Source organism: Phacochoerus africanus, chromosome 11 (genome assembly GCF_016906955.1).
Source record: "Phacochoerus africanus isolate WHEZ1 chromosome 11, ROS_Pafr_v1, whole genome shotgun sequence".
NCBI lineage: Eukaryota > Metazoa > Chordata > Mammalia > Artiodactyla > Suidae > Phacochoerus > Phacochoerus africanus.
The window spans coordinates 72,455,151-72,481,351 of record NC_062554.1 but is presented as its reverse complement, the minus strand read 5'-3'; the positions used below and the strand labels follow the sequence as shown (position 1 = coordinate 72,481,351).

The 26,201-nt window shown below is 34.4% G+C and overlaps 1 protein-coding gene across 1 annotated transcript in view; it reads right to left on the bottom strand.

Annotated features, from left to right (window-relative positions):
- The window catches only part of VPS50 (VPS50 subunit of EARP/GARPII complex), a 137,769-nt gene that overhangs the window by 59,190 nt on the left and 52,378 nt on the right, over window positions 1-26,201 (bottom strand). Inside the window, 3 exon segments of the mRNA XM_047752045.1 lie at window positions 168-262; window positions 6,988-7,079; window positions 9,915-10,047. Of these exon segments, the coding sequence (XP_047608001.1) occupies window positions 168-262; window positions 6,988-7,079; window positions 9,915-10,047 (320 nt within the window).

The following is a 26,201-nucleotide window of genomic DNA, read 5'->3' as shown; positions in this document are numbered from 1 at the left end:
CAAAGGACAGAAATAAACACACTCGCACATAACCCAGCAGAAATTAGACTACGAACAGTCAATTATCTTCACTTCCATAAAGTTATATATTAAAACTCACTGATTCATGATTTCATTGGTTATCACGTTCAACCAATCAAACTAAAGAATAAGATATCAAACACTACCTGCTGATTATATCCAAAACAAAGATGAAATCATCATATTTGAATATAGACAAATCAGTTCCAAGCAAGTAGGTTTTTACTTTTAGCTGAACATCCTGTAAAACAAAATTACAAAAATATTTCAAGTAAACTCAAAATACAGGAAATAAGTTTCAGGCGCAAGTTAGATCTTCAGCCTGGCAAAGTGGGTTACGGATCCAGCATTGCTGCAGCTGTGGCATAGATCACAGCTCCAGCCCAGATTTGATCTCTGGCCCAGGAACTTCCATATCCTGCAGGGGTGGCGGAAAAAGAAGAAGAAGAAAAAAATAAGTTCTCAGAACTGTTTTCTATGGTTACACATTAAAATAAGACAGGAATACATTCTTAACTTGATAAAAAAAATCTATTTAAACTTATAGCTAATATCGTTAGGGTGATATCATAGAGACAATTTCATGAACATTAACTGTACAAGTAAAACAGATCACAACCGTCACTATTAATATATACCCAGGCAAGATAAGAATTATGTCCTCATACTAGATATGCAGATAAAACATCATTATTTGTGCATGACTTGGTAGGCTAGAAACCTCAAAATAATCTATTAAAAATCAGACTTAAGACAACTAGGTGAGGTGTTTATTTACAATATACAGTTTATATAAACCTGCTTAAGTACCTTAGAATGGACAGAGTCCATTTAAAACAAGTATCAAAAAAAAAAAAAACCAATACACTTAGGAGTAAATTTAATAAGCACTATCACAGCTAAAAGAAAAAACTAACCCTCTAATGGGATACAAAAGAAATTTCCATAAATTGAGAGCTAAGGGACTGAATAGGTGATAACTGCAAAGATGTCAATTTTCCAAATTAATATAGGGATACAGTGAATTCTAACCAAAATCACATACAAAAAAACTTTTCTTCTGAAGAATTATTCTAAAATTCACCATAAATACTAGACAATAACCTCTTTAAAAAAACAGCACTTTGAAAAGATGGTGTAAAAGTTATTAGTGATATACTGAAGGATTTGTACCACCTGTATTAAATATATTAAAAGCTATCAAAAATGCTGGCAATATATAGGAAAATCAATGGAATAGGAAACATACATCAGAAACAATGCTAATACACATAAGAGCTTAATAAACAGCAGTAAAAACTACTGTTTCCTGATTATTTACTTTTGTCAAGCATTATGCCAAAAATCTTACATATTGTCTTTAATCCTAAAACAGTGCTGTTGAGCAGGCTTTTATACCTCTAGAAGAAATCTGAAAAGAGGTCAATTTATTGTCTAAATTCACACGGCCAGTAAATGAGAAAGCTGAGACTTGAATCCAGGTCTATTTGCCTTCAGGGTTCCTCTTTTCACTGTACCTTGCTACCAGGAGGTGTCACAAGTAAAGAGGGGAAAAAAAATTATCCAAAAAGTAGTACAGGGAAAACTGACTAGATTGAGGAAAGGGGGGGAATCCTCTTTATATCATATATCAAAAGAAACAGATTAAATATCTTTTTATATGTTTTCAAAAGATTAAAAATTAATTCAATAAAAGCAAAAATATTTTAAGTATTAAGTGATCTAGGCGGTATTCTAGGTATTAGGGATATAGCAATTAATATAAAATTTAGATAAATATTTATAATTACGAAATGAATACTGGCCTGAGCTTTACATATTAAACATTTTCAGAATAAATGTAACATACCGTAAAGGACAAAGGTCAATAGCTTGACCACATAAAAATGTTAACCATCTGCATACTTAAAATATAAAGTTTAAATAAACAAATGATATAGAAAGGATGATCCAGTATCACATAAATCATTTAAAACCTATGAGCAAATAATTCACAAATCAATAAGATTTTTAAATGTTCAACTTTTCTAGTAAAGAAGTATAAATTAAAACCCTAATAAAAATTATACATATTATATATAATATATAATATTATTATTAAAACCCTAATAAAAACAGATTCAATTGTCCTACTAAAAGACAAAGCTGCTCTTGAAAAAAAAAAAAATTGTCTTACATTTACAGGAGACAAAACTAAAACATGATACAAAAATATTTAAGATAGGAGTTCTCGTCGTGGCGCAGTGGTTAACGAATCCAACTAGGAACCATGAGGTTGTGGGTTCGATCCCTGGACTTGCTCAGTGGGTTAACGATCCGGCGTTGCCGTGAGCTGTGGTGTAGGTTGCAGACGCGGCTCAGATCCCGTGTTGCTGTGGCTCTGGTGTAGGCCGGCGGCTACAGCTCTGATTGGACCCCTAGCCTGGGAACCTCCATATGCCACGGGAGCAGCCCAAGAAATGGCAAAAAGACAAAAAATATATATATATATATTTAAGATAAAGGAATGGTCAGGATTTATCAGGAAAATATCAACAAAATAATCACAGCAGTGGTAATAATAAAGCAAACTAGAATTTATGGCACAATCCCTCAGGAGGGAAAAAAGAACATTTAAAAAAAATATTTTTTAATAAATAATTTTAAATAAAGAATAATTTTTAATAAATAATAGTTTTATTAAATATTTTTAAATAAAGAATTATATACAAAGAAGGTAAGTAAGGTGGTTATTAGCACTGCAGTATCAATCAACATAGCATCCAAGGATATAAAGCAAAAGCTGTTAGAAATAAGAGAAAAACGTGACAAAACTACAATGGTTCTGGAAGATTAAACCTCCTCCCTCAGAAGTTCAGAGATTAAGAAAAGCGAAACCAAATAAGGACATAGTTGAGAATAATAATCTTGCTTTAATATACATATAGAATCTAATTTCCAATATAAAGAAGAAATACATGGCTATTTTTCAAATTCCCAAGGAAGAATTTTTTAAATGGGTGGCATATTAGGTTGTAAAGGAAATCTGAAATTCGTTTAAAAGTACTAATTTTCTATAGTAAAAAGAAATAATAAATAATAAGCATTTTTAAACTGTCACTTCTCACATGTCTAATATTTCAAGACAAAAAAGAAAATCCTGGAGTTCCCGTCACGGTCTAATATTTCAAGACAAAAAAGAAAATCCTGGAGTTCCCGTCACGGCTCAGTGGAAACGAATCTGACTAGTAGTATCCATGAAGATGCAGGTTCGATTCCTGACCTTGCTCAGTGGGTTAAGGATCTGGTGTTGCTGTGAGCTATGGTGTAGGTCACAGACATGGCTTGAGTCAGGTGTTGCTGTGGCTGTGGTGTAGGCCAGCAGCTATAGCTCCGATTTGACAGCCTGGGAACCTCCATATGCTGTGGGTGCAGCCCTAAAAAGACAGATAAAAAAAGAAGGAAGGGAGACCAAAATGACCAAAGCATAGTTCTTAAAAAGGCATTATAATATACAGCACAAATGAACCTTTCCACAGAAAAGAAAATCACGGACTTGGAGAATAGACTTGTGGCTGACTGGGGGAGAGGGAAGAAGTGGGAGGGATCGGGAGCTTGGGGTTATTGGATACAACTTGGAATGGATTTACAGGGAGATCCTGCTGAGTAGCATTGAGAACTATGTCTAGATACCTATATTGCAACAGAACAAAGGGTGGGGGAAAAAATGTATACATGTAAGAGTAACTTGGTCCCCATGCTGTACAGCCGAAAAAAATTAAAATAATAAAACAAGAAAAAAAATTTAGAAAAAAAGAAGGAAGGAAGGAAAGGAGGAAGGAAGGAAAGACTCCAGTTCTATTTGCCTGGAGGAAAGGAGGAAGGAAGGGAGGGAGGGAAGGAAGGAAGAAAGGAGGAAGGAGAAAATCCTGGAAGATTAAGACTTCCATCTAGTTAGATATGCAAAAGCTCAATGAGGTCAAGGACCATGTTTTCACCACAACGATCTCAAATCCACAGTATGATACACATTTTATGACTGATACAGCCCTTTTTCCTTAAAAGTTCTGATTGAATCAATATGAAAATTTTGTCCAAAATTTGTCTAAAAGCCTCCTCCCTCAGAAGTTCAGAAATTAAGAAAAGCAAAACCAAATAAGGACATAGATGAGAATAATAATCTTGCTTTAATATACATATAGAACCTTAATCTCTGAACTTCTGAGCCATGAAAATTTTGTCTAAAAACTATTTACATCAAAAATCAAAGTGATTATCATACTAAGTGAAGTAAGTCAGAAAGAGAAGGACAAATACAATATGATATCACTTACATGTGGAATATAAAATATGGCACAAATGAACTTATCTACAAAACAGAAACAGACTCACAGATATAGAGAACAGACTTATGGTTGCCAAGAGGGAGGGAGCGGAGTGACAGGGAGTTTGGGGTTGGTAGATGCAAACTATTGTATTTAGAATGATAAATAACAAGGTCCTATACATAGGACAGGGAACTATATCCAATCTCCTGGGATAGACTATGATGGAAATAATATATGAAAAAAGAGTGAGTGTATTATATTATATATACATATATATATATATATGATGGAGTCACTTTGCTGTACAGCAGAAATTGGCACAACATTGTAAATCAACTACACGTTAATTAAAACAAGGAAAAACAAAAAAATCAAGGTGATTTTTGAAATGTCAGAAATGTTTTGGTGTTTTTGTCTTTTTAGGGCCACACCCAGGGCATATGGAGGTCCCAGGCTAGGGGTCCAATGGGAGCTGTAGCTGCCAGCCTACACCAGAGCCACAGCAATGCCAGATCCTTAACCTACTGAATGAGGTCAGGGATCAAACCCACATCCTCAGGGATACCAGTCGGGTTTGCTAACACCTGAGCCATGACAGGGACTCCGAAATGTCAGAAATGTTAAAGATCTTCTTATGCTTCTCAATCAAAATTTATCATCATCTCTATAATAAGTTTATGATAAATATCTATATATTGTCATATGCTCACTTGTGTTTTGGAATTTAGCACTTCAGATATTAGAAATATATGGTATATACAGAATATATTTCATAACACCCCCCAGTGAGGTATAGGGCAATAATCCCAAATAAAACACATTAATATTCCTACAATATATGAATGTTCATTTTAATAGGATAAATAAGTACTATAAAAAGCCAAATGACAATACTGGTTAGGTTTTACAGCCAAATGAACTCAGTTCTGCTCAGGTTTTGTCTGCTAAATGTGTCATCAAAAAAACATTTACTTTTTAATTGCACTGAGCCTTGTAATTTAAAGTTAACAAACAGTGAATTTCTAACATATACAAAATCCTGTTTAGAACTGATTGAGTCTTGGGGTTGGGCAAAAGGAACTTGGGAGTGGTGGAGACGAAGATACTCTAAAACTTGAAACCTACAACACAATTATCTATACTCAAAAGCATGATGACTTCCATTAAATGGGCCAAATGCTTAAATGACAACAGCTTTATTGTCTTAACACTTAACAGATTTTCCTACATCAGGAACGACATCAGGTTGCCAGACTAAAGAGAAACTAGCTATATAAAATTCCAGGTTAATATTTCAAAGCACACTGAATTACCAGAATTCTACCATGGATTCTACAATTTCAACTAAGTACAATTAGAATCTATTAGAAGACTAAATCAGAAACAATTCATATCTGACCCTGGATGTATATTCAATGAAGATGAGATTTCCCTTTCTGTTATACATAATATTCAGAAAAAAGGCAGCCCAAACCCATGATTAATAGAATAATAAAAATTAGTTTAATATAATCATATCAGAAAATACAACTGGCAAAGGTCTTACAACCATCACATAAATATATTTAAAGTATAAATTCAAATAGCATACCCAATAGAAAGTTATCAAAATTTGAGCACTAAATTATAACTGCTAAGTGATTCTTGAGGAAATTTGTGTTTTCAGTATACATTTTCTCAATAATTTTTTTCAAAAGAAATCCTACAAAAAAATTGTCAAATTAAGCATTGGCCTCATTAGAAAAATTCAAAAATACATTTTAAAGACCATAATATGGTCAAAGTGTCCATAATTTTCTAAACTTCAAAGAAGTCCAAAGAGAACAAAAAAGCTACCATCAAAGAAATTACATTTTTATCCAGAAAGTAAAAAGTGTTAAGTTAACAAATTTAATTATCTGACAACAATTAAGCTACTAAACTGCAAAAGAAAACCTTAGGAAGACATATTCGGTAAATAAACACCCAAGAGTCACTCAAGGCACACAAATTATTGGCTTAGAAAAAATTCTTCATCCCATTCTAGACTCCAACCCAAGTATGTCATCTATTATATAGTTTTCCTTTTCCTAGAATTAATAGAAAAGGAAAGAAAACGCACAAAAAATTAAACAGGGTATCTCCATAAGAAAACAACTTCTTTAGAAGAGCACAGATCTGCTAGGACACAAAAGCAAAAAGTAATCAAGAAATATTTCCAAAGGAGATTTTCAAATTAAAACACTTTTTCTACTGCCACTTACACTCAAATATAATTGACAACTAAATTACAGAACTCAAATGACAGACTTATTCCAAAGAAAAACATATGATTAGATCTGCAAGGAAAACAAACAAATATAGAAAATTTAAACACTGAATTTCTATAAGAACTTTCTTTTTCTTTATAAGGCCACACCTGCAGCACAGGGGCTGAATTGGAGCTGCAGCTGAGGGCTTCATCGTGGCCACAGCAATACTGGATCTGAGCCATACCTGTGACCTATGCCACAGCTTGAAGCAATACCAGATCCTTAACCTAGGGAGGCCAGGAATCAAATCCATATCCTCAGAGACAATGCTGGGTCCTTAATACACTGAGCCACAACAGGAACTCCTCTAAACCAACTTTAACAAAATTTATTGCTTTTGTAAAAAAAGAAATTTTAAAAAACCAAACCTGCCATATTCGTGTAAGTCCATGTTCTAACTTCTTTTTTATGTAGCCACGATCAAAATTTGTTTCTTCAGTACCCATCATATTACTCCCTTCTGAAAATAAAATATGGTATACATTTTAAAATTTGCTTCACATTTTTGTTTTCCAAAAAAAAAAAAACAATCAGACTCATATATTGTAAGAATACATAAAATATAGAAAATATTCTCAATATTTATACAACCAAAATAATGTCAAAAAAAAAGGAATTATGATTAAAATCATTTGATAAAATAGATAAAAAACTCAGACTCTGAAATGTTAAGTACTTTGCACCTAAGACTACTCAGCTCACATGTGATTAGAGCTGGGATTCCAACTTGGGCAGTGTGATCCCAGAAACCTGGTCCTCAATAACCCATATACTTCCCATTGCCAGGGCATTACAGGATCAAGAAACTGAATTATCAATTAATATGCTTGTTAACAAGAATACAGAGTGCAGAACTGCTCATGAAGTGAAGCAATGATGCATACTTTTCATATTTTTGGATATCTAGAATACTTTTATTCATTCCAAGTAAATAATTTAACAATGTCCATTTCAACAGGTAAGGTCAATGACCTCAAAACAAATCTTTCCCCAAAAGCAACTGAAAATACACACATACATCATAGTAAAAGATTATGCCTTTGTGCAAATAAACTGTGCAGAACAACTAAGCATATTATCTCAGGCTAGCAGGGTGTCTACTGGTAACCAGCAAAAGGCCTTGCATAGGTGGGGCCCCAGATACATGCCTAATGTACCTTTGACCACTCTTACAGCTTGAGCCATATCATCCATATGGTCTGGCTATTAGGATCCAGCAGCTGAGAGCAGTGCATGTGCTTTTAGAATTTTATTTAGAATGGTCAAGTGTTAAGATACCAGAAGTATCACTAGAGAGCTACAGCAGATGAACTTTAGAAGGCCTTTCAGCTTTATGAAGTTCTGTGAAGAATAATATTTAAATTACTGATTCCTGCAATTTTAGTCCTTAATGTGAATATCAAAGAAATAATTTCAGGTCAACAAATGACATTTTAGAGTTCTAGATATTGTCAGCTGACTACTATACTAATTAGAGTCCTGAATATTCTTAAATTAAATTATATAGATTAGTGTGAAGTTTTAGCAAAGAGGACTAAGTATAGAAGGCTCAAATAAAGCTTTAAGTTTGAATCTGGTATATACCCTAGTGAAAATGTGTACATATAAACAGAGATAGATAGATAGATAGATAGATAATAAACTATTAGCCTGAAGCAAAAAGAAAGCTTCACCATGATGAATATATATTTTCTTTTAAACCCTTACATATACCACACATACGAAGTATGTGTTAATTTTGTTCCAAACTTTTTCTTCAGTTCCTCGTTAAATAGTGTAAGACAAACAGGTGCTGAGATGTCTAAACAGTTACTACATCCAGAAAAAATAAAGGCTGCCAAATAATCTCTGTGAAAAAAAATCCCTTAAGCCCAGGAATTCTCTAAGTAAAATTAAAAAAAAAAATTTAAAAAAAAGGCCTTACAGACATTTCATTATCATTATCTCTCTTGAGCCATTTCCTTTGATGCTATTAACAACAAACAATACAAGCACCTTTTCATTTTCTCCAAACTTTATAGCAAATCCTACAAATAAATGTGATACTACGTTATGGAACTTTTTGTTTTTTGTTTTTTTTTTAACCTACCATTTCCAGGAGCTAACAGAAGCCTGGAGAAGATAAAGTAACTTCTTCATGTTCTCACCTTTGGTAAATAGTAGTCAAAATTTGAAGCCAGGCATCTCTGATTGAAAAGCCTACACTCGCAGAGGTAGCAGAGGCCACACTCCCAGAGGTAGTAGAGGACTTAGGTATAAATAGGCTAGTCTAGAATCCTGGCTCAGAGCCCACTCATTTTCTCTGCCTTCTCCTCTTTCTCTCTCTTCCTTCAAACCTTCCTCCTTCCTCATCAACATTTCTAAAAGAATGAAAATCCTTCCATTTTGTTATCTATACTTAAGAACTTCTTATGTGTCAAGATAAATATTAAATGTATATCTTCTCTACTACCCAAATCCTCTTTAATCAATAAGATTTGAGCATTCCTCCACCCACCTAATCATGGAAACCAAACATTTCAGGAAATTAGAAGTTGCTAAAATAACTTGATTGACTAGCTACATTACACTGTATGTAATATAAAAAAGTCTGTAAAGTATAAATTATTTTGCCCACATTAAATACTGCTACAATAATTTATTACTATTAAAAATATTTTGAATACTTAATCAGCTATTATTCGATAATCACTTAAGATATATAATTATATATAAGAAGTAATTTAAACATAATGCCTAGCTATAATTTCTCCAAGATTTGTTATTTAACTGACTATATCATTGTCATTTCAAGTTGTATTTTGCTTTCAAAGATGAATATTTTAAATATCTTTTTATGAAATTTTAAGTCCTACTATTTTCAAGAAGAGAAGTATAATTATTCTTAGAATCTAACTTTATTACAACATGAAAATTAGCAAAGATGACTTAATGCTGAACTAGCTACGAATTAGCACTAATTTTACAGTAAATGTGGACAGACCAATGTCTTACCTAGTTTACAATTACTTTTTTAAAACCCTTTCTTAATAATATAATCCTAAGGCCATTACACATATTCCCAGAAACTGGTAATATCTATCACATAAGAAGTCCTTTGACCCAACAAATCCCTAAAGGTAATAATAAAACTTTTACAGAAGCTAAAGAACTTTTTCTAGTGTTCACTGAACCTATGGTCACTATGGTTCCTAAAGTTCCCAAAGTACAGCTGTCCCTTTTCTTTCTCCTTACTCCAGAAATACAGCGTATTTATAGTTCAGTTTTTAAAAGTAAAATCAAAATAACTTCCTACCAGAAGCAGAAGTAGTATCCTCATTGTCATGTTTCTCATGCCATTCCATAGTCCTATAATAGCTGAGCATGACCTCCCACAGTGCTTTGCAAAGGTCAGCAAGGCATGGAATGTAGCTATCTGGTGTAACATGCTAAAGAAAAGGAGAAAAGCCAACTTTCAAATTATCATGTTTAACCCAAAGTTAATCAAAATAAAATGTTACAGTCCCAAACTCACTCAAGAATTAGGTAAGTAAATTTCCATTAACATATCTAAAGTGAAAGTTCAATGGCAAGAAAATTTTGTTCAAGTACTTCCTGTTTCAACATGGCTTTTTAGTATTCATTAGGAATATCAGTCCATATACTATGAATCCATATATTACTGAATTGACAAGAATTCTCATAAATAGTAGTGCAAACGTCTCCAAATATATTTTTTTTCCAAAGCTGTACTTTTTAGCATGCAAATACAGCTTTATACTCATCCTGGATGCAAGTCACAACTTGCAATAAAGTGGTCATATTTTACAATTCCATCACTTCATTTGTGCAAATTAAGTAAGTACCTCTGACAATCTGTAAATTCTTTAAATCACGTGGATATAGATATTTCATATCTGACAATAACATTTTAAAATGTTTTATATAACACGGCTATGGAATAATGTGGTCCCAAATCTTCTCCCTAATGAAAATGTATGCATTTTTCTCCCTCTAGCCTTTGTAAAAACTATCAGTTTGTCATTCTGCCCTTTTTTTTTTTTTTTTTGCAAGTAGAGTAATGCCTCGATCCTATTTTGCAGGCTTTCTGTTTGTCCCAATGCAGTTTCTGCTCCATCGTTTGAGATTTCCCAGCATTTTTTCTATTTGTAATCAATCCACCACAACTGATTATGCTGATAAAACACTGAAAGGCTAATAAGACTACACTGTAAGCCCTCTAAGATAAATAGCTAGTAGAAATAAACTACACAGAAAGTAGAGCTATGGCTCAAGATATCACAGCTGGGAGTAGTCTTTCAATAAGTTTTTTCTCTCCATAACAATCTCTTCCTCCTCTAAATTCCCCATTGACTAAAACATTCATCAAGCAATGAATAAAAATAGTAACTTATATGACTCAGTAAACTTTTGTGTAAGCACATCAAATCTCTGAAACTCAACTAGGAAGTAGTAAAATAAAGGAGTTATTAGGCTCTGGAGTCAGACTACCCAAGTAGAGTCTATGCCAAGAGCAGTAGGATAGTTCAATCTTATAAAATCTACTAATACAACTTGTCATATTAATAGGCCTAAGGAGAAAATTCAAATGATTGTCCCCAAAGATACTAAAAGCTCTTTGATAAAATTCAACAGCCATTCCTTATAACTCATGAGAATATAAAAATGGATAGGTATTTCCCTAAGATAAGGAAACAATGCATACTCTCTGTCATCAGGAAGAAGACAAGGATGTACACTATCTCCATTTTTTTTTTTTAATACAGCCACACCTAAGGCATATGGAAATTCCTGGACTAGGGGTTGAACTGGAGCTTAGTTGCAGGCCTATGCCACAGCCATAGCAATGTCAGATCTGAGCCATATCTGCAACCGACACCACAACTCATGGTAACACCAGTTCCTTTAACCCACTGAGTGAGCCCAGAGATTGAACCTGTATCCTCATGGATACTAGCTGGGTTCTTAATCCACTGAGCCACAACGGGAACTCCTCTCCATTACTTTTTAACCATGTTCCTGAGGTACTAGGCAATGCAATTAGACTAGAAAAAAACAATAAGCAAAAAGAAGAAATGAAGAAATAAAACTATTTCTATCTACAACATGATACACCTAGGATCTAATTCCTAGAGAATCAATGATAAACTCAAACAATAAAAGAATTCATCAAGGTAATAGGTTATAAAATTAATACACAAAAAAACCAGAATTCTTAAACACAAATAATAACTATCCAGAAGATACAATGAGAAACCTCCATTTACAACAAAAAAGACAAAAAAAAATTTTAGCAATAAACTTAACAAAAAAGTGATCCAAAACTCCATGAAGAAAATTGAAAGACTTAAAGTAGACTTGAACAAATGCAAAGACATCCCTTATTCTTGGTTAAGATGTTTCAACATCATCAAGATGTCAGTTCACCCTCATTTATGAATTTACTAAGATATCAATAAAAAAAGTCCAAAAATAGATCCAGCCTCATACAAAAATAGAGTACATGATAAAGATAGCATCTCATATCACTTAGGGGAAAACAATCTTTTTCTCAAAGTGTTAGTAAGACTGGATAGTCATTTGGAAAATTAGACCCACTCCTCACACCATACATAAGAACAAACTCCTAACAGATAAGAGATAAATTTAAAAATAAAGCTACATTATCCCTAGAAGAAAACATGAGTTAATTCTTCTTTCACCTTGATATAAAGAAAGGCTTTCTAATAATGACTCAAAATTCAGAGGCAACAGAAGTAAAATTTGATAAATTTTACTACATAAAATTTTAAAAATTTATGGGAGTTCCCGTCATGGTGCAGTGGAAACGAATCCAACTAGGAACCATGAGATTGCGGGTTTGATCCCTGACCTCGTTCAGTGGTTAAGGATCTGGCGTTGTCGTGAGCTGTGGTGTAGGTTGCAGACAAGGCTCGGATCCCACATTGCTGTGGCTGTGACGGAGGCCAGCAGCTATAGCTCGGATTAGACTGCTAGCCTGGGAACTTCCAAATGCTTCAGGTGCGGCCCTAAAAATGAAAGCCAAAAAATTCTTTTTAATTTATATGGCAAAAAATGTATTAGCAAATCCACAGACAAATGACAAACTTCAAAAAGGTCTTCACGATATCTACCACAGTAAAAAAACCAAAAACCAAAAACCCACGTTTATAAAGAACTCTTAAAAGTTTGGGGAGAAAAAGACCAAAAACCCTGAAAAAGAATGGGGAGAACGTACAAACACACTTAACTGAGATATAAAGATGGCCCTTAAACACAGGAAAACATAACCAACTTCACTCAAAAGAAAGCAAATAGATGGCCCTAGCACCCCTTAAATTGCTTGTCTGAGAAAACTCGAGGCTGCCAAAATAATACACTGTTTGTTCCAACTAAAACCTGAAGATAGGGCCCCTGTCTTCTAGTCTCTGAGGGAGAAGGTGGAGCCCAACCTTGATAAGTCCCACTTAGCAAACCCAGATGGGTTTCACACTGACGAAGTACCCCTGTTTTTTTGTAATTTTTCACTTCTCTGCTTCTTCTAAGCCCTTGCTTGACCCCTTCTAATTCCCTCATTCTCCCTTTAATATGCCCAGTAACCTCTGTACAAAGGGAAGCTGAGTTCAGTTTACGCTTTTTTCCCTACTCCAACAGTATACTGTTGATTAAAATCTGTCCACACCACTTTAACAAGTGTCCAGCTTTGCTTATCTTTGATACCATATATACTCTCTTGGCAAAGCTATGAAAAAACAGGCACTCTCATACACTGCTGGTGGGAATGCAAAGTGAAACAAGCCTATGGAGGTAAATCTGGCATTGTTTAACAAAACTATATGTGTATTTCCCTTTGACCCAGCAATCTCACTCTTAGGATTTATCCTAAAGGTATACTTCAAATGATGCAAAGATATATATGCACGAGGTTATTCATTGAAGAATTATCTGTAGTCACAAAATATTGGAAGCTATCTAAATATCTAAACATATGACAGTGGCTGAATAAACTATCTTCACACACAAAAAAAGCTCTATGCAACTGTGAAAAATGATAAACAGACATATGGATTTAAAAAATTTTAAATTAAAAATTTTAAAATGTCCTCTTTCATACAATGTGTGCGTGTGTGTGTGAGTGAGAGAGAGAGACAAATGGAAATTTTTCACCTTTATTGTATGTGTATGTGTCAGAAGAAATAGGAAAAAATCAATCCCTATATCTGCTTATCATCACAAAAATAAACAGTGAATATAAAAACACTGAAGTTAGTTACCGATAGAGGTGGCATGGGGGATACAATGGAAGGAATGCAGGAGGAGTGAAACTTCTCTGACTATACCAAATTGCCTGCAGGTACCTATCTGCAGAAAAATTAGAATGGCTATCCAGACTGACACATGGCTTGCAGGGATCAACACAAGTATTTCTGCATGCTTACGTAATAATTTGGGGTAACTTTTTATAGTGACTTCCGTTATTTCCTTTTATAACTACTACCTTGATAATGAACCATCTTGCTTTTTTCCTTGGTTTATTTTTACCACATCAGTACATAGCTCCCATACCACACAAATGCAATGAAAACTCACAGTGATGCATGAGGTCAAGAAAATGCTAAAAGCAGAAGGGAAAAAAAAATCTCAAAAAAATTCTGCAACTTATAATCATTCATAAGAAAAAAGGTACTCTTCTACAAGTCAATTTTTTTAACTTTCATAAACTCAACTTTGCATAAATTTATGTTTATATTATGTAAATAAATTTAATCTAATTCTATCCCAACATTTCTGATGGACAAAAGGAAGGCAGTGTTACTCTTATTTTTCCCAAAGTAAATTTATAACTATAAAAATAACTGTGTTATAGTCCACCAATTTTTATTGTACCTGTCACAGTTTAACAAACCAGAAAATTGAAACCTTCTATTCTCCACCCAACCACCATCTAGCTACATTATTTGCCTAATTATTCGAGGAAAAGGAGGTTCTTTACTATGTCACCACTTCACAATTTGCTAAAATGTAATGGGCTTGGAGGAGCTTATACACACAGAAATGCATATGTGAATTTTTTTCTGAAAAGTTGAAATTATTGGGTGAAATTAGATCAAGCTTTTTCCCGCCAAACTTACTCAAGTGTAAATAATTCACAAATTTAGCTAAACCAATGCCCATGCCTAAAAGTCTCCAAAATAAACCTGAAACTTTATTACCTTCAAATATGTTCATATGTACAAACATAAGACTATGACATACTGAACAAAATGATACTCACCTAAATTTATAATCTAAAATAGAAACAAATGTGTAGGAGTTCCCATTGCAGCTCAGCAGTAATGATCCCAGCTTGTATCCATGAGGACACAGGTTGGATCCCTGGCCCCGCTCAGTGAGTTGAAAATCCAGCATTGCCGTGGGCTGTGGTATAGGTCACAGATGCAGCTCGGATCCCACCTTGCTGTTGCTGTGGCTGTGGCAAAGGCCAGCAGCTGCAGCTCCAATTTGACCCTTAGCCTGGGGCCTTCCATATGCCATGGGTGTGGCCCTAAAAAAAATTAAAATAAAATAGAAACAAATGTACAGATTTATTGTACTAAGTACACAAGACAGTCAGTAGTTTAAGGAAAAAAGGCAAAGTGGGATAGATATATAAATGTTGTTTTTAATAGATTTAAGCCCAATGTGTTGATCTTTGTACTTAAAGACTATTCTGTCTCAAAGAGCCATTTCATTTCAAAATCAGACTCCAGAAACCACTTTCTACTATACTGTGCAACCAACCAGTGTCATCTCTCATAAAAACAAATGCATCTCATGCTTTTAACATCTTACTACTAAAATCATTAAAAACTAGTGTTCTCCTATTAAATTTATAAAAATCGCATCCAAATTTCAAATAGAGAAGTTTATCACACAGACATTTGTGAACAATAACTATAACAGGAAAGATTCAAAGAAACCAACCAAATAACAACTGTCTTTAAGTAATCAAAAAGTAAAAGGCTGGCCAAGAAAAGAATCTGAGTTTCTGAATTAACAACAACAAAAACATGACAATCCAAAGTCTATGGGATGCAGCAAAAAGTAGTTCTACAAGGGAAGTTTATAGCAATACAATCTTAACCCAGAAAACAAGAAAAACTAACAACCTAATGTTACACCTGAAACAACTTGAAAAACAAGAACAAAGAAAACCCAAAGTTAGTAGAAGGAAAGAAATCATAAAGATCAGAGCAGAAATAAACAGAAGAAAGACAAAAAAAAAAAAAAAAAACCCAAAAATTAATGAAACTGAAAGCTAGTTCTTTGAAAAGATCAAACAAAACTGACAAGCCTTTCACCAGACTCACCAAGAAAAAAAGGGAGAGGGCCCAAATCAATAAAATCAGAAATGAAAAAGGAGATGTTACAACCAACACCACAGAAATACAAAGGACCAAAAGAAACTACTATAAGCACTTATATGCCAATAAAGAGGACAACCTAGAAGAAATGGACGAATTCTTAAAAAGGTACGATCTTCTAACACTGAACCTGGAAGAAATAGAAAACATGAACAAACCAATTACAAGTACTGAAATCGAATCTGTGATTAAAAAACTCCCAACAAACAAAAGTCCTAGAATAGATGGCTTCACAGACAATTTCTATCAAATATTCAGAGAAGAGTTAACACATATCCTTCTGAAAAACTATTTCAAAAAATTGGAGAGAAAGGAACACTTCCAAACTCATTCTATGAGGTCACCTGATACCAAAACCAAAGATATCACACACACAAAAAAAATTACAGGCCAATATCACTGATGAATACAGATGCAAAAATCCTCAACAAAATACTAGCAAATCAAATTCAACAATGCATTAAAAGGATCATACATCATGATTACGTGGGATTTATTCCAGTGATGCAAGGATTTTTCAATATCCACAAATCAATGTGACACACATTAAAAATGGAATTAAAAACTATATGACCATCTCAATAAATGCAGAAAAAGCTTTTGATAAATCCAACATCCATTTATGATAAAGACTCTCCAAAAAGTGGGCAAAGAGGGAAACTACCTCAATATAATGTTTTTACCTTTTTACCATTGAATATGGTGACACACAGCTAACATCACCATTAACATCATACTCAACAGTGAAAAGGTGAAAGTATTCCTCTAAGATCATGAACAAGACAAGGATATTCACTCTTGCCGCTTTCATTCAACATAGTTTTGGAAGTCCCTGCCAGAACAATCAGAAAAGAAAAAGAAGAAAAGGTATTCGAATTGGAAAAGAAAAAGTAAAACTGTCATTGTGTGCAGATGACATGATACTATACATAGAAAATCCTGGGAGTTCCCGTCATGGCGCAGTGGTTAACGAATCCGACTAGGAACCATGAGGTTGCGGGTTTGGTCCCTGCCCTTGCTCAGTGGGTTAACAATCTGGCGTTGCCGTGAGCTGTGGTGTAGGTTGCAGACGTGGCTCGGATCCTGCGTTGCTGTGGCTCTGGCGTAGGCCGGTGGCTACAGCTCCGATTCAACCCCTAGCCTGGGAACCTCCATATGCCATGGGAGCGGCCCAAGAAATAGCAACAACAACAACAACAAAAAAGACAAAAAAAATAAATAAATAAAAATAAAATAAAAATTAAAAAAAAAAAGAAAGAAAATCCTAAAGACACTACCAGAAAACTACTAGAGCTCAGCAATGAATTCTGTAAAGTTGCAGGATACAAAATTATTACACAGTTACTGTTGCATTTCAACAAACTAACAATGAAAAGTCAGAAGCAGAAATTAAGGAAAAGAATTTCATTTACTATTGCATCAAAAAGAATAAAATACCTAGGAATAAATTTACCTAAGGAGGCAAGAGACTTGTACTCCAAAAACTGTTAAGATGCTGATGAAAGAAATCAAAAATGATGTAAATAAATGGGAAGATATACCATGTTCTTGGATTATAAGAATCAATACTGTCAGAATAACTATACTACCCAAAACAATCTACATATTCAATGAAATTCCTATCAAACTACTAAATAGCCAAAGCAATCTTGAGAAAGAACAACAGAGATGGAGGAATCAAGCCCCCAGGCTTCAGACTATACTACAAAGCTACAGTTATCAAAACAATATTGTAGTGGCACAAAAACAGAAATATAGATCAATGGAACAGGACAGAAAGCCCAGAAATAAACCCATGCACAGACCACTAATGTATAACAAAGGAAGCAAAAATATACAATGGAGAAGAGAGAGTCTCTTCAGTAAGTGGTACTGAGTAAACTGGACAGCTATACGTAAAAAAAAAAAAAGTGAAATTAGAACTATCTCTAACACCATACACAAAAGTAAACTCAAAAATAGATTAAAAACCTAAATGTAAGACCAGACACTACAAAACTCCTAAAGGAAAACATAGGCAGAAAACTCTTTAACATAAATAACGGCAATATCTTTTTGGATTCATCACCTAGGGTAATGGAAGTAAAAATAAAAATAAACAAATGGGACATAGTTAAATTTAAAAGGTTTTGCACAGCAAAGGAAACCATAAACAAAACAAAAGGTGACTTATAGAATGGGAAAAAATATTTGCAAACAATGTAACTGATAAGGAATTAATCTCCGAAACACACTAAGAGCTCATACAGCTCAATATCAAAAAAACAAACCACCCAATCAAAAAATAGGCAGAAGACCTATGCAATATCTCTCCAAAGAAGACATATAGATGGCCAAAAGGCACATGAAAAGACACTCAATATCACTCATTATTAGAGAAATGCAAATGAAAACTACAATGAGGTATCACCTCACACCAGTCAGAATAGCCATTATCAAAATAGTCTACAAATAATAAATGCTGGAGAGGGTATGAAGAAAAAGGAACCCTCCTACACTGTTGGTGAGAATGTAAATTGGTGTAGCCACTATGCAGAAATGTATGGAGGTTCCTTAAAATAAAAATAGAGCTACTCTGTGACCCTATAATCCCACTTTGGGATACATATCTGGAGAAAAATGTAATTTGAAAAGATAATATGCACCCTCAATATTCACAGAATTATTTACAATAGCCAAGACATGGAAGCAGCCTAAGTGCCCATCCACAGATGAATAGATAAAGGAAGTGGGAAAGGGATGGATTGAGAGTTTAGAAGAAGTAGATGCAAACTACTGTATTTGTATATAATTGCATTACTTTGCTGTACAGGAGAAACTAAAAACACTGTAAATCAACTATACTTCAATAAAATGATTTTTTTAAAAAGAACATATGGAAATTAGAGATTTGCTTATCAAACATTTCTTTATGTTCCAGAGCTATTTTTCAGGGTCACTGTCTGAAAACTAAGAGTACCAATTTATTCAGGGAAGGTTGAGAGGTAAGAAAAGAGGAAAAAGCTATAGTATTATAGTATTTTAAGTCTATCTCAACAATCAGCCACAAGAGGAGGACTTTTTCTTTTTCTTTTTTTTTTTTTTGGTCATTTTAGGGTTGCACCCGTGACATATGGGGCTTCCCAGGCTAGGGGTCAAATCGGAGCTACAGCTGCTGGCCTACACCACAGCCATAACAACTCAGGATCCAAGCCCATCTGTGACCTACACCACAGGTCACAGCAACAACAGATCCTTAACCCACTGAGCAAGGTCAGGGATCGAACCCGCTTTCTCATGGATACTAGTCGGATTCGTTACCACTGAGCCACAGCAGGAACTCTAAGAGGAGGAATATTTTAAGTACCCTCATTTTTTTTGTAATATAGATAACATACATGTCTAGTAACTCTAGTGATCAGATGTAACAAATAACCTAGGAAGCAGCATTTGGAGAAGATTCACAAATCCAGATGTTATAGCGCAAAAAACGCAACACAATATTTCCATCATGCTTCACTATAAAAACATCGATTCATTCCAAAATTCACTCCTTAATCAAATCTTGATTAACACTTTCATAGAATCCACAGATATGATTGCCAAACTCATCACTATCAGCTAAGATTTGTACTTTCCATCTCTACTATTAACCAACCCAATCCACCTACCTGGTCAAAGTTAAAATAATGAAATTAGCTTATTAAAACCAGCACTATCTCAGCCTTAATCATCAACAATAAATTTATTAAGAATGTAGAGGCCATTTTCATGGAATAGTATAAATCCAGAATGAATATATATACACAGCCTTTTCAAATCTGAAGCACACAATAAAAAAAAAAAAAAATCACCTTTTGAAAGTTGCTTCAGTGCAAACCGGTAAATATGAAAAGAGGCTGGTAAATTTAGTCTTAATTCTTAATTTACTTTTATACCCATCAGCAATCTCTATCACCAATTACCTACAAAAACATCAAGAAGATGATTTTCTAATATTAAAACATCAAAATAAAAATTCTCAGGAGTATCCTTAAAGTATTACTGTGTTATTTCACTTGGATTTAACACTCTGACCACACTGTGACAAGCACAAAGGAAGCAGCTGTTTTGGCATCCTCACAGAGTTACAACTCCAAGAGCTACCGTCCCCACCCCCATCTAAACACATACACACATACAAAACACAACAAAAGGTTATCAATATCTTTAGATGAATGCTGTCAGAACAATGAGCTCCCATCGCCAGAAGCTGCTGGAGAGGACTGCTGTTTAGCTGGGAGGCTTCTAGAATATGTTGCAGGGCAAAACAGCACTAGACCCAGGGAGCTAACCATCTCTGGGGGAGACTTAATTCTAGACCTTAGTAAGTGGCTGGGCCAACCAATTACAAGATCTCTCCAATCTCTAATTTCTTCTGCAGGGACCAGGCTGTACAAAATCTGAATATCTTAGGTACTTTCTAATCATTGGAAACCAGAGCGGTGCTCTGTATAGTGGACTGGATGGCACACATTTGGGCCTGGGGACTCCAGCATTCTGCTTCACATATCTAAACTGCAAGGCAAAAAGCAAATAACCTAGAGCCTTTCTGAAGCTTTAAAAACTATGACTCTCTACAGAAAAAATATGCATATGCTGTAGAAAAACTTTTCTTATACCAAACTAGATTCATTCATGATTTAAAAGGATAAACATATCATGGTGTTTATCTCCCAGGCATTTTATCATCAATACTAAATATGAACATACACATGAAAACAAATGTAATACGTATGACATGAATGATGCCCACCTGGAACTAAGTAACTAGCGCCCTCTAAATTGTGAAATACACAGAAGGGGCTCCCTTACTACCATACTCAGGTTTTTCTAATTGCTGACAAATGGCCTTAATCAAAGGAAAGCTTACTACTCTAAAACAAGGAAAACTTTTATAATTAGAATATATAATTTATCTTTCAAAATTTCAAGAGATAAAAATGTTGTGAACCCCTATGCTGAGATTATCACCAAAAAAATATCTGTGGGCAATATTTTAAAGTGAAGAGGTTATCAAGTTAAGAATAGGGTTACTTGGCAGGTTTCAAGAATGACTTCTAAGAGTAAATTACTTTTTGTTTCTGCTGGCAGCTGTGTGACACTCTTTAAAAAGAGGTTAGTTCTTGAATATTTACCCCCATCCTCCTTACACACAGAAAAGAAAAAAGTCACCCAGCAGTTTAAATCACATTAACAGTTTTAAGAGTGGGAAGACTTGCACAGCAGAGGCGTCACCACACCCAAGCCGGTTTTAAGTGACTAGAAGACCCTGCCACGTCCAGCCCAGAGAGGGAAAGCTGGTTCTCCAGACAATATTAGCATGCACTTCAAAGGCACTCGTTAGGCCCAAGGTATGGTAGAAACAACCAAATCATCACACTTAGTTCAACCAAGTCAGACAACTTACTGTTCCTTTCACCTGCCAGAGGCTCCTTCCTGCCATTGCTCGGGATACTTCTGTATCTTTGGACCCAGTCATGTACACTGTGCATCTTGACATCCAAAACCACTCAAAAGTTGCAGCCCCCTCTAACAATAAGATACAGTTTTGCCTTCATAAACCCTTAAAGACCTGTGTTGACTCCACTGACACTATACGCTGGCTAAAATTTATTCCACCTCGAATCATAATGAACATGACTTTACAAACAAGGTTACAAACTCTTTTTAACCTATTACTCTTGCTGAGCTGAAATGATTACTTGATTAACAAAAGCTGTTAAGGCACTGCTTTATACTTAGTAAGCCAGAGTGCTAAGAAAATAAAATCTTGCATCTTCTCCCAGCATCCATGAAATAGTACAGGCTAGCTTGTTAGTCTGCAAATAGGATAAAATTTCAGACTCTTCACAGTTCTTGGCAATCCAGAGAGTAAATGCAGGGGAAGAAATGGCTAAACTTTCCTTACCTATCTTTTGATCATTGTTTCGAGTTTTTTGAATTACCAAAACTTATTTTTTATTTTACCCTAAATATTTAGAAACCAATGTACAACTCTTATATAAAAAATGTTTGATAAAAATAAATCTGACAGCTGAATTCTTATTCTAAAATTTATCTGATAAAGCACTCAGTAAATAATATTGTTCCTCTAACTGAAAAGGTTTCTCTCTTTGACCAAATGTTCAAATTTGTAGTTTCCAGCAAGAAAGGAAAGATTCCCCCACTTATCTGACTAAATCATCCAAATTAATGTCAACAATCAATAAGATGTCCCAGTTTAATTTCCTTCACATCCTAAATATGCTTCAGTGACAACAAATTATTTGTGATATGCTACCTTCTGGTAGCTGACAATTAAACTATTAAATACAAAATGATCAGCATTCATGTGCACAGGGAAAGGGATAAAAGCAGACACTACTGATGAGCAGTTTAAGATGAAACAGGCTTTCTAAAGGGCAATTTTGGAAATATGAACCAAAGCCTTAAAAATGCAAAGCCTTTGACAATGCTCTATTTCTTCATCCTAAAAAAATAAAGGTGTGTGCAAAGATTCAGTAAAAATATTTACTACAGTGTTGTTCATAATGAAGTTGGAAATAAAATAAATATCAAAGAAATTATTAGTTATAACTATAACTAGTTATAACTATAATAATTATAGTTAATTAATCCACAGGGTCTTTTATATTGAAGTACTGCCAAGACACTAAAAGGTATGTGGGTAATATATTTGCTGAAGTGAAAAATTGTTTATAACATAGCAAGTGGGAAAAATGTTATACAATCTGTGTGTACCGCATAATCACACTTTAAAAAGCTATTTGCGTATATTCACACTAAAAGAACCAACTTTGCATGCAGAAATACTTTTATTTTCTTCTTTTGCTTATCTATAATTTCCTACAATCAATATGTATTAGTTGTATAATTTTAAAAATATATATTTTAAAATCAAACATATTAAAATGTATGATTGCATAATTTGAGCAATTATATAATCGACATTCTAACTTCATAAAGACTGTGAATGACATAAAAATACATAAACAGGCTAGTTTAAGAAATCAAAAAAACAGAAAAGGGATAAAGAGGCAGTTAATTCTATAGAAACCACAAAACAAGATGGTTACTACACATGAACATAAATTTACTTCTGAAATTCCACTTTATCAGCACAGATAGCCTATATACTCTCATACTATTTGGTAAGAGAAAATATATTATTTCTTCACAATAGAAGGTGTCCTGATAATTTATGAACAGAAATAAGTCTTTGACTCAAAAGAGGAAATAAGAAAATAAACTGTACCTTTAACAGATATCTCACTAAATGTATTTATTGACCCTCAAAATGCCATTGAATTACAATTCTATTATCAAGAGATATTTATAAGAATGAAAGTTTTAAAACCTAGGGGAATGGAACATTAGCCTAGCCTGTAGGTGGTCTTTTATGACGTATGCATATGAAGAATCTGTAAAAGTACATGGCACAGAGGAAGTGCTCAATGCTGGCTTTCCCTCTCATTTAATCGAATTTTAAATTTCATTAAGCCAACACTACACAGGTTAAGAGACAAAGAGGGCAATCCAATATACTAAGGAAACATTTACTGAACACCTCCAAAGTACCAGACTCTCAGAAGATACATACTGAAATTTCAGAAAGCTTTCTCTAAAAGAAACACTACATTTTCCCCCAAGTATTATTACATTATGAAGTTTATTTAAAAAACAGAACTCAAAGCTCAGTAAGATCATTTGGAAATGAACAACTGAAAACTGGCTGGGAAAACTGCAGTCAGCTTAGCCAGCTCTATTATCATAAAATTAATCAATAATATCCTAATTAACATCTTGAAATACGCTCCCCAGGAAACTCCATCAGCCTGCCAAAAAAATGCTGAAAATAAAACCTAAAAACAACATTTTCTTTAAGTGATGCACACTTCATAAACTTTCAAAAATCTACAAAGGGTTTCTCTACAAAGTTACTAAATAAAGAGCTTCCGCTTAGTGTCATTAATCTCTCCAAAAATTAGTCCAAACCTGCAGGATACATTTACAATGTAAATGCAATCACAAAAAGGTTTACCACTATGCCTCTTTACATTGGCCCTTGCCAGAAATAAATGAGGTTTAATTCTCATTTGAAATTTTTGCTTCTAAGTAGTAATCCTTTATTTGTACTTCAAGATAATGCACATACACATTTTTTAAAAGAGCCTAAATCACCAATCTAAAAAACTGTAAGTCAGCACATTCAAGAAAAACCAGAAAAACAGACTGAAAGATAAACTATAAAAAGAAAAATGCTGCTTACAATTATTCAGAAAATATAGTTTAATAAAGAAAAATAATTACATTCAATTGCAAAATGATTTCAGAAAGTTCAAAGCCAACTAAACTTTTAAACTTAGAGCAATGGTAACAGGACACAAATGGCAGGCACTTCATAATGGGACAGTATGCTGCTGGCCTTAAGAAGTTTGTTCTCGGGAGTTCCCGTCGTGGCGCAGTGGTTAACAAATCCGACTAGGAACCATGAGGTTGCGGGTTCGGTCCCTGCCCTTGCTCAGTGGGTTAACGATCCAGCGTTGGCGTTGCCGTGAGCTAAGCTGTGCCGTAGGTTGCAGACGCGGCTCAGATCCCGCGTTGCTGTGGCTCTGGCTCTGGCGTAGGCCGGTGGCTACAGCTCCGATTCGACCCCTAGCCTGGGAACCTCCATATGCCGCAGGGGCAGCCCAAGAAAGAGCAAAAAGATAAAAAAAAAAAGAACTTTGTTCTCTGTTTACCAGAGTAAATAAAATTTCATTCTAGCCCATTTAGTAATAGACTGATAATCTTGGAGTGGTTTAAAATAACACTATGAAAAAAAAATAACAACACTATGAATAAGAACAAGCAGATGACTATCTCTTTTCATTTCCAATCTCTCTCTATTTAAAGGAAACAAAATAGTTCCCTGTTTACAAGAAGTCTATCCCTCTCTAAACTGATCATTGTACCATTTCATTATTTCATTTTTTAAATACTTTATATATATACGGAGAGTCCCAGGCATATGGAGATTCCCAGGCTGGGGATTGAATCAGAGCTGTAGCTGTCAGCCTACACCAGAGCCACAGCAACACAGGATCCGAGCCACGTCTGCAATCTACACCACAGCTCACGGCAACACCGGATCCTTAACTCCTTGAGCAAGGCCAGGGATCGAACCCACAACCTCACGGTTCCCAGTCGGATTCATTAACCACTGAGCCACGACGGGAACCCCTATCACCAGTTAATTTTAATCAGTGCAAAAATGATTCCCAATTGCCATATACTGAAAAAATTAAGAACCATACATTCTAATACGGCTCCTTCACAAATTACCTCCCTTACTTGCGCTGTGCCAATTCCACATCCTTGATATGTGTTCTCACCAGGAAAATATATTTCCTTTCTTCAGCCTATTTGTTGAACTTCTAAGGATTCCTCCTACTTTCCTCTCCTGATCTAACCACTTTCATTTACAGAACCCAGTTACTAAAAGCATGCATCTTTTCATCAAACTAAATAAATAAATTTATCTCTGATGAGAGATAATTTCTTCCTAATCTTACCTGGCTTAAACAGGTCAAATATAACCCAATATTATAAACAAATTAAAACTAGGCATCTAAGACATGTTCACATCCCTGTCTGCTTCTAAAGCACTGACTTAAATACTTCCAAGAGGCCTGAGGTAATTTCTAAACTTCCTTAATTTTTTATTGAGAATCATGCAAAAGAAAGTGGGCCACCTTAAAATGCATCATATTCCTCATCTCATTATTCAACTCCCCTGAGTCTGTTCTTTCAACATTAAAGAACCTATCACACCTAATTCTATTAAATCCATTCCTCAATAGAAATTCTTCCATGAATGCATTAACATCTGCTACTATTCTCACCACTCCAAACCAAAATTATTTCAACTCATGTTTTTAGCACAACTTGAATATAAACCAGAAATGTACAACTATGTTGGATGAATAATAATATACATGCCTGCTGTTCTTTGTATGTATGTGGGGGTGTTTTCTATGACTAAGCTCTAATGTATCACTAAATCATTTGTTTCCTTAATTTAATTATATATATCCCACCTACTATCACACATATATAATTTATAAAGATGTACCAGATGTTTCTTGAGAGTAATTTTAACAAGCATTTGTTCAAGA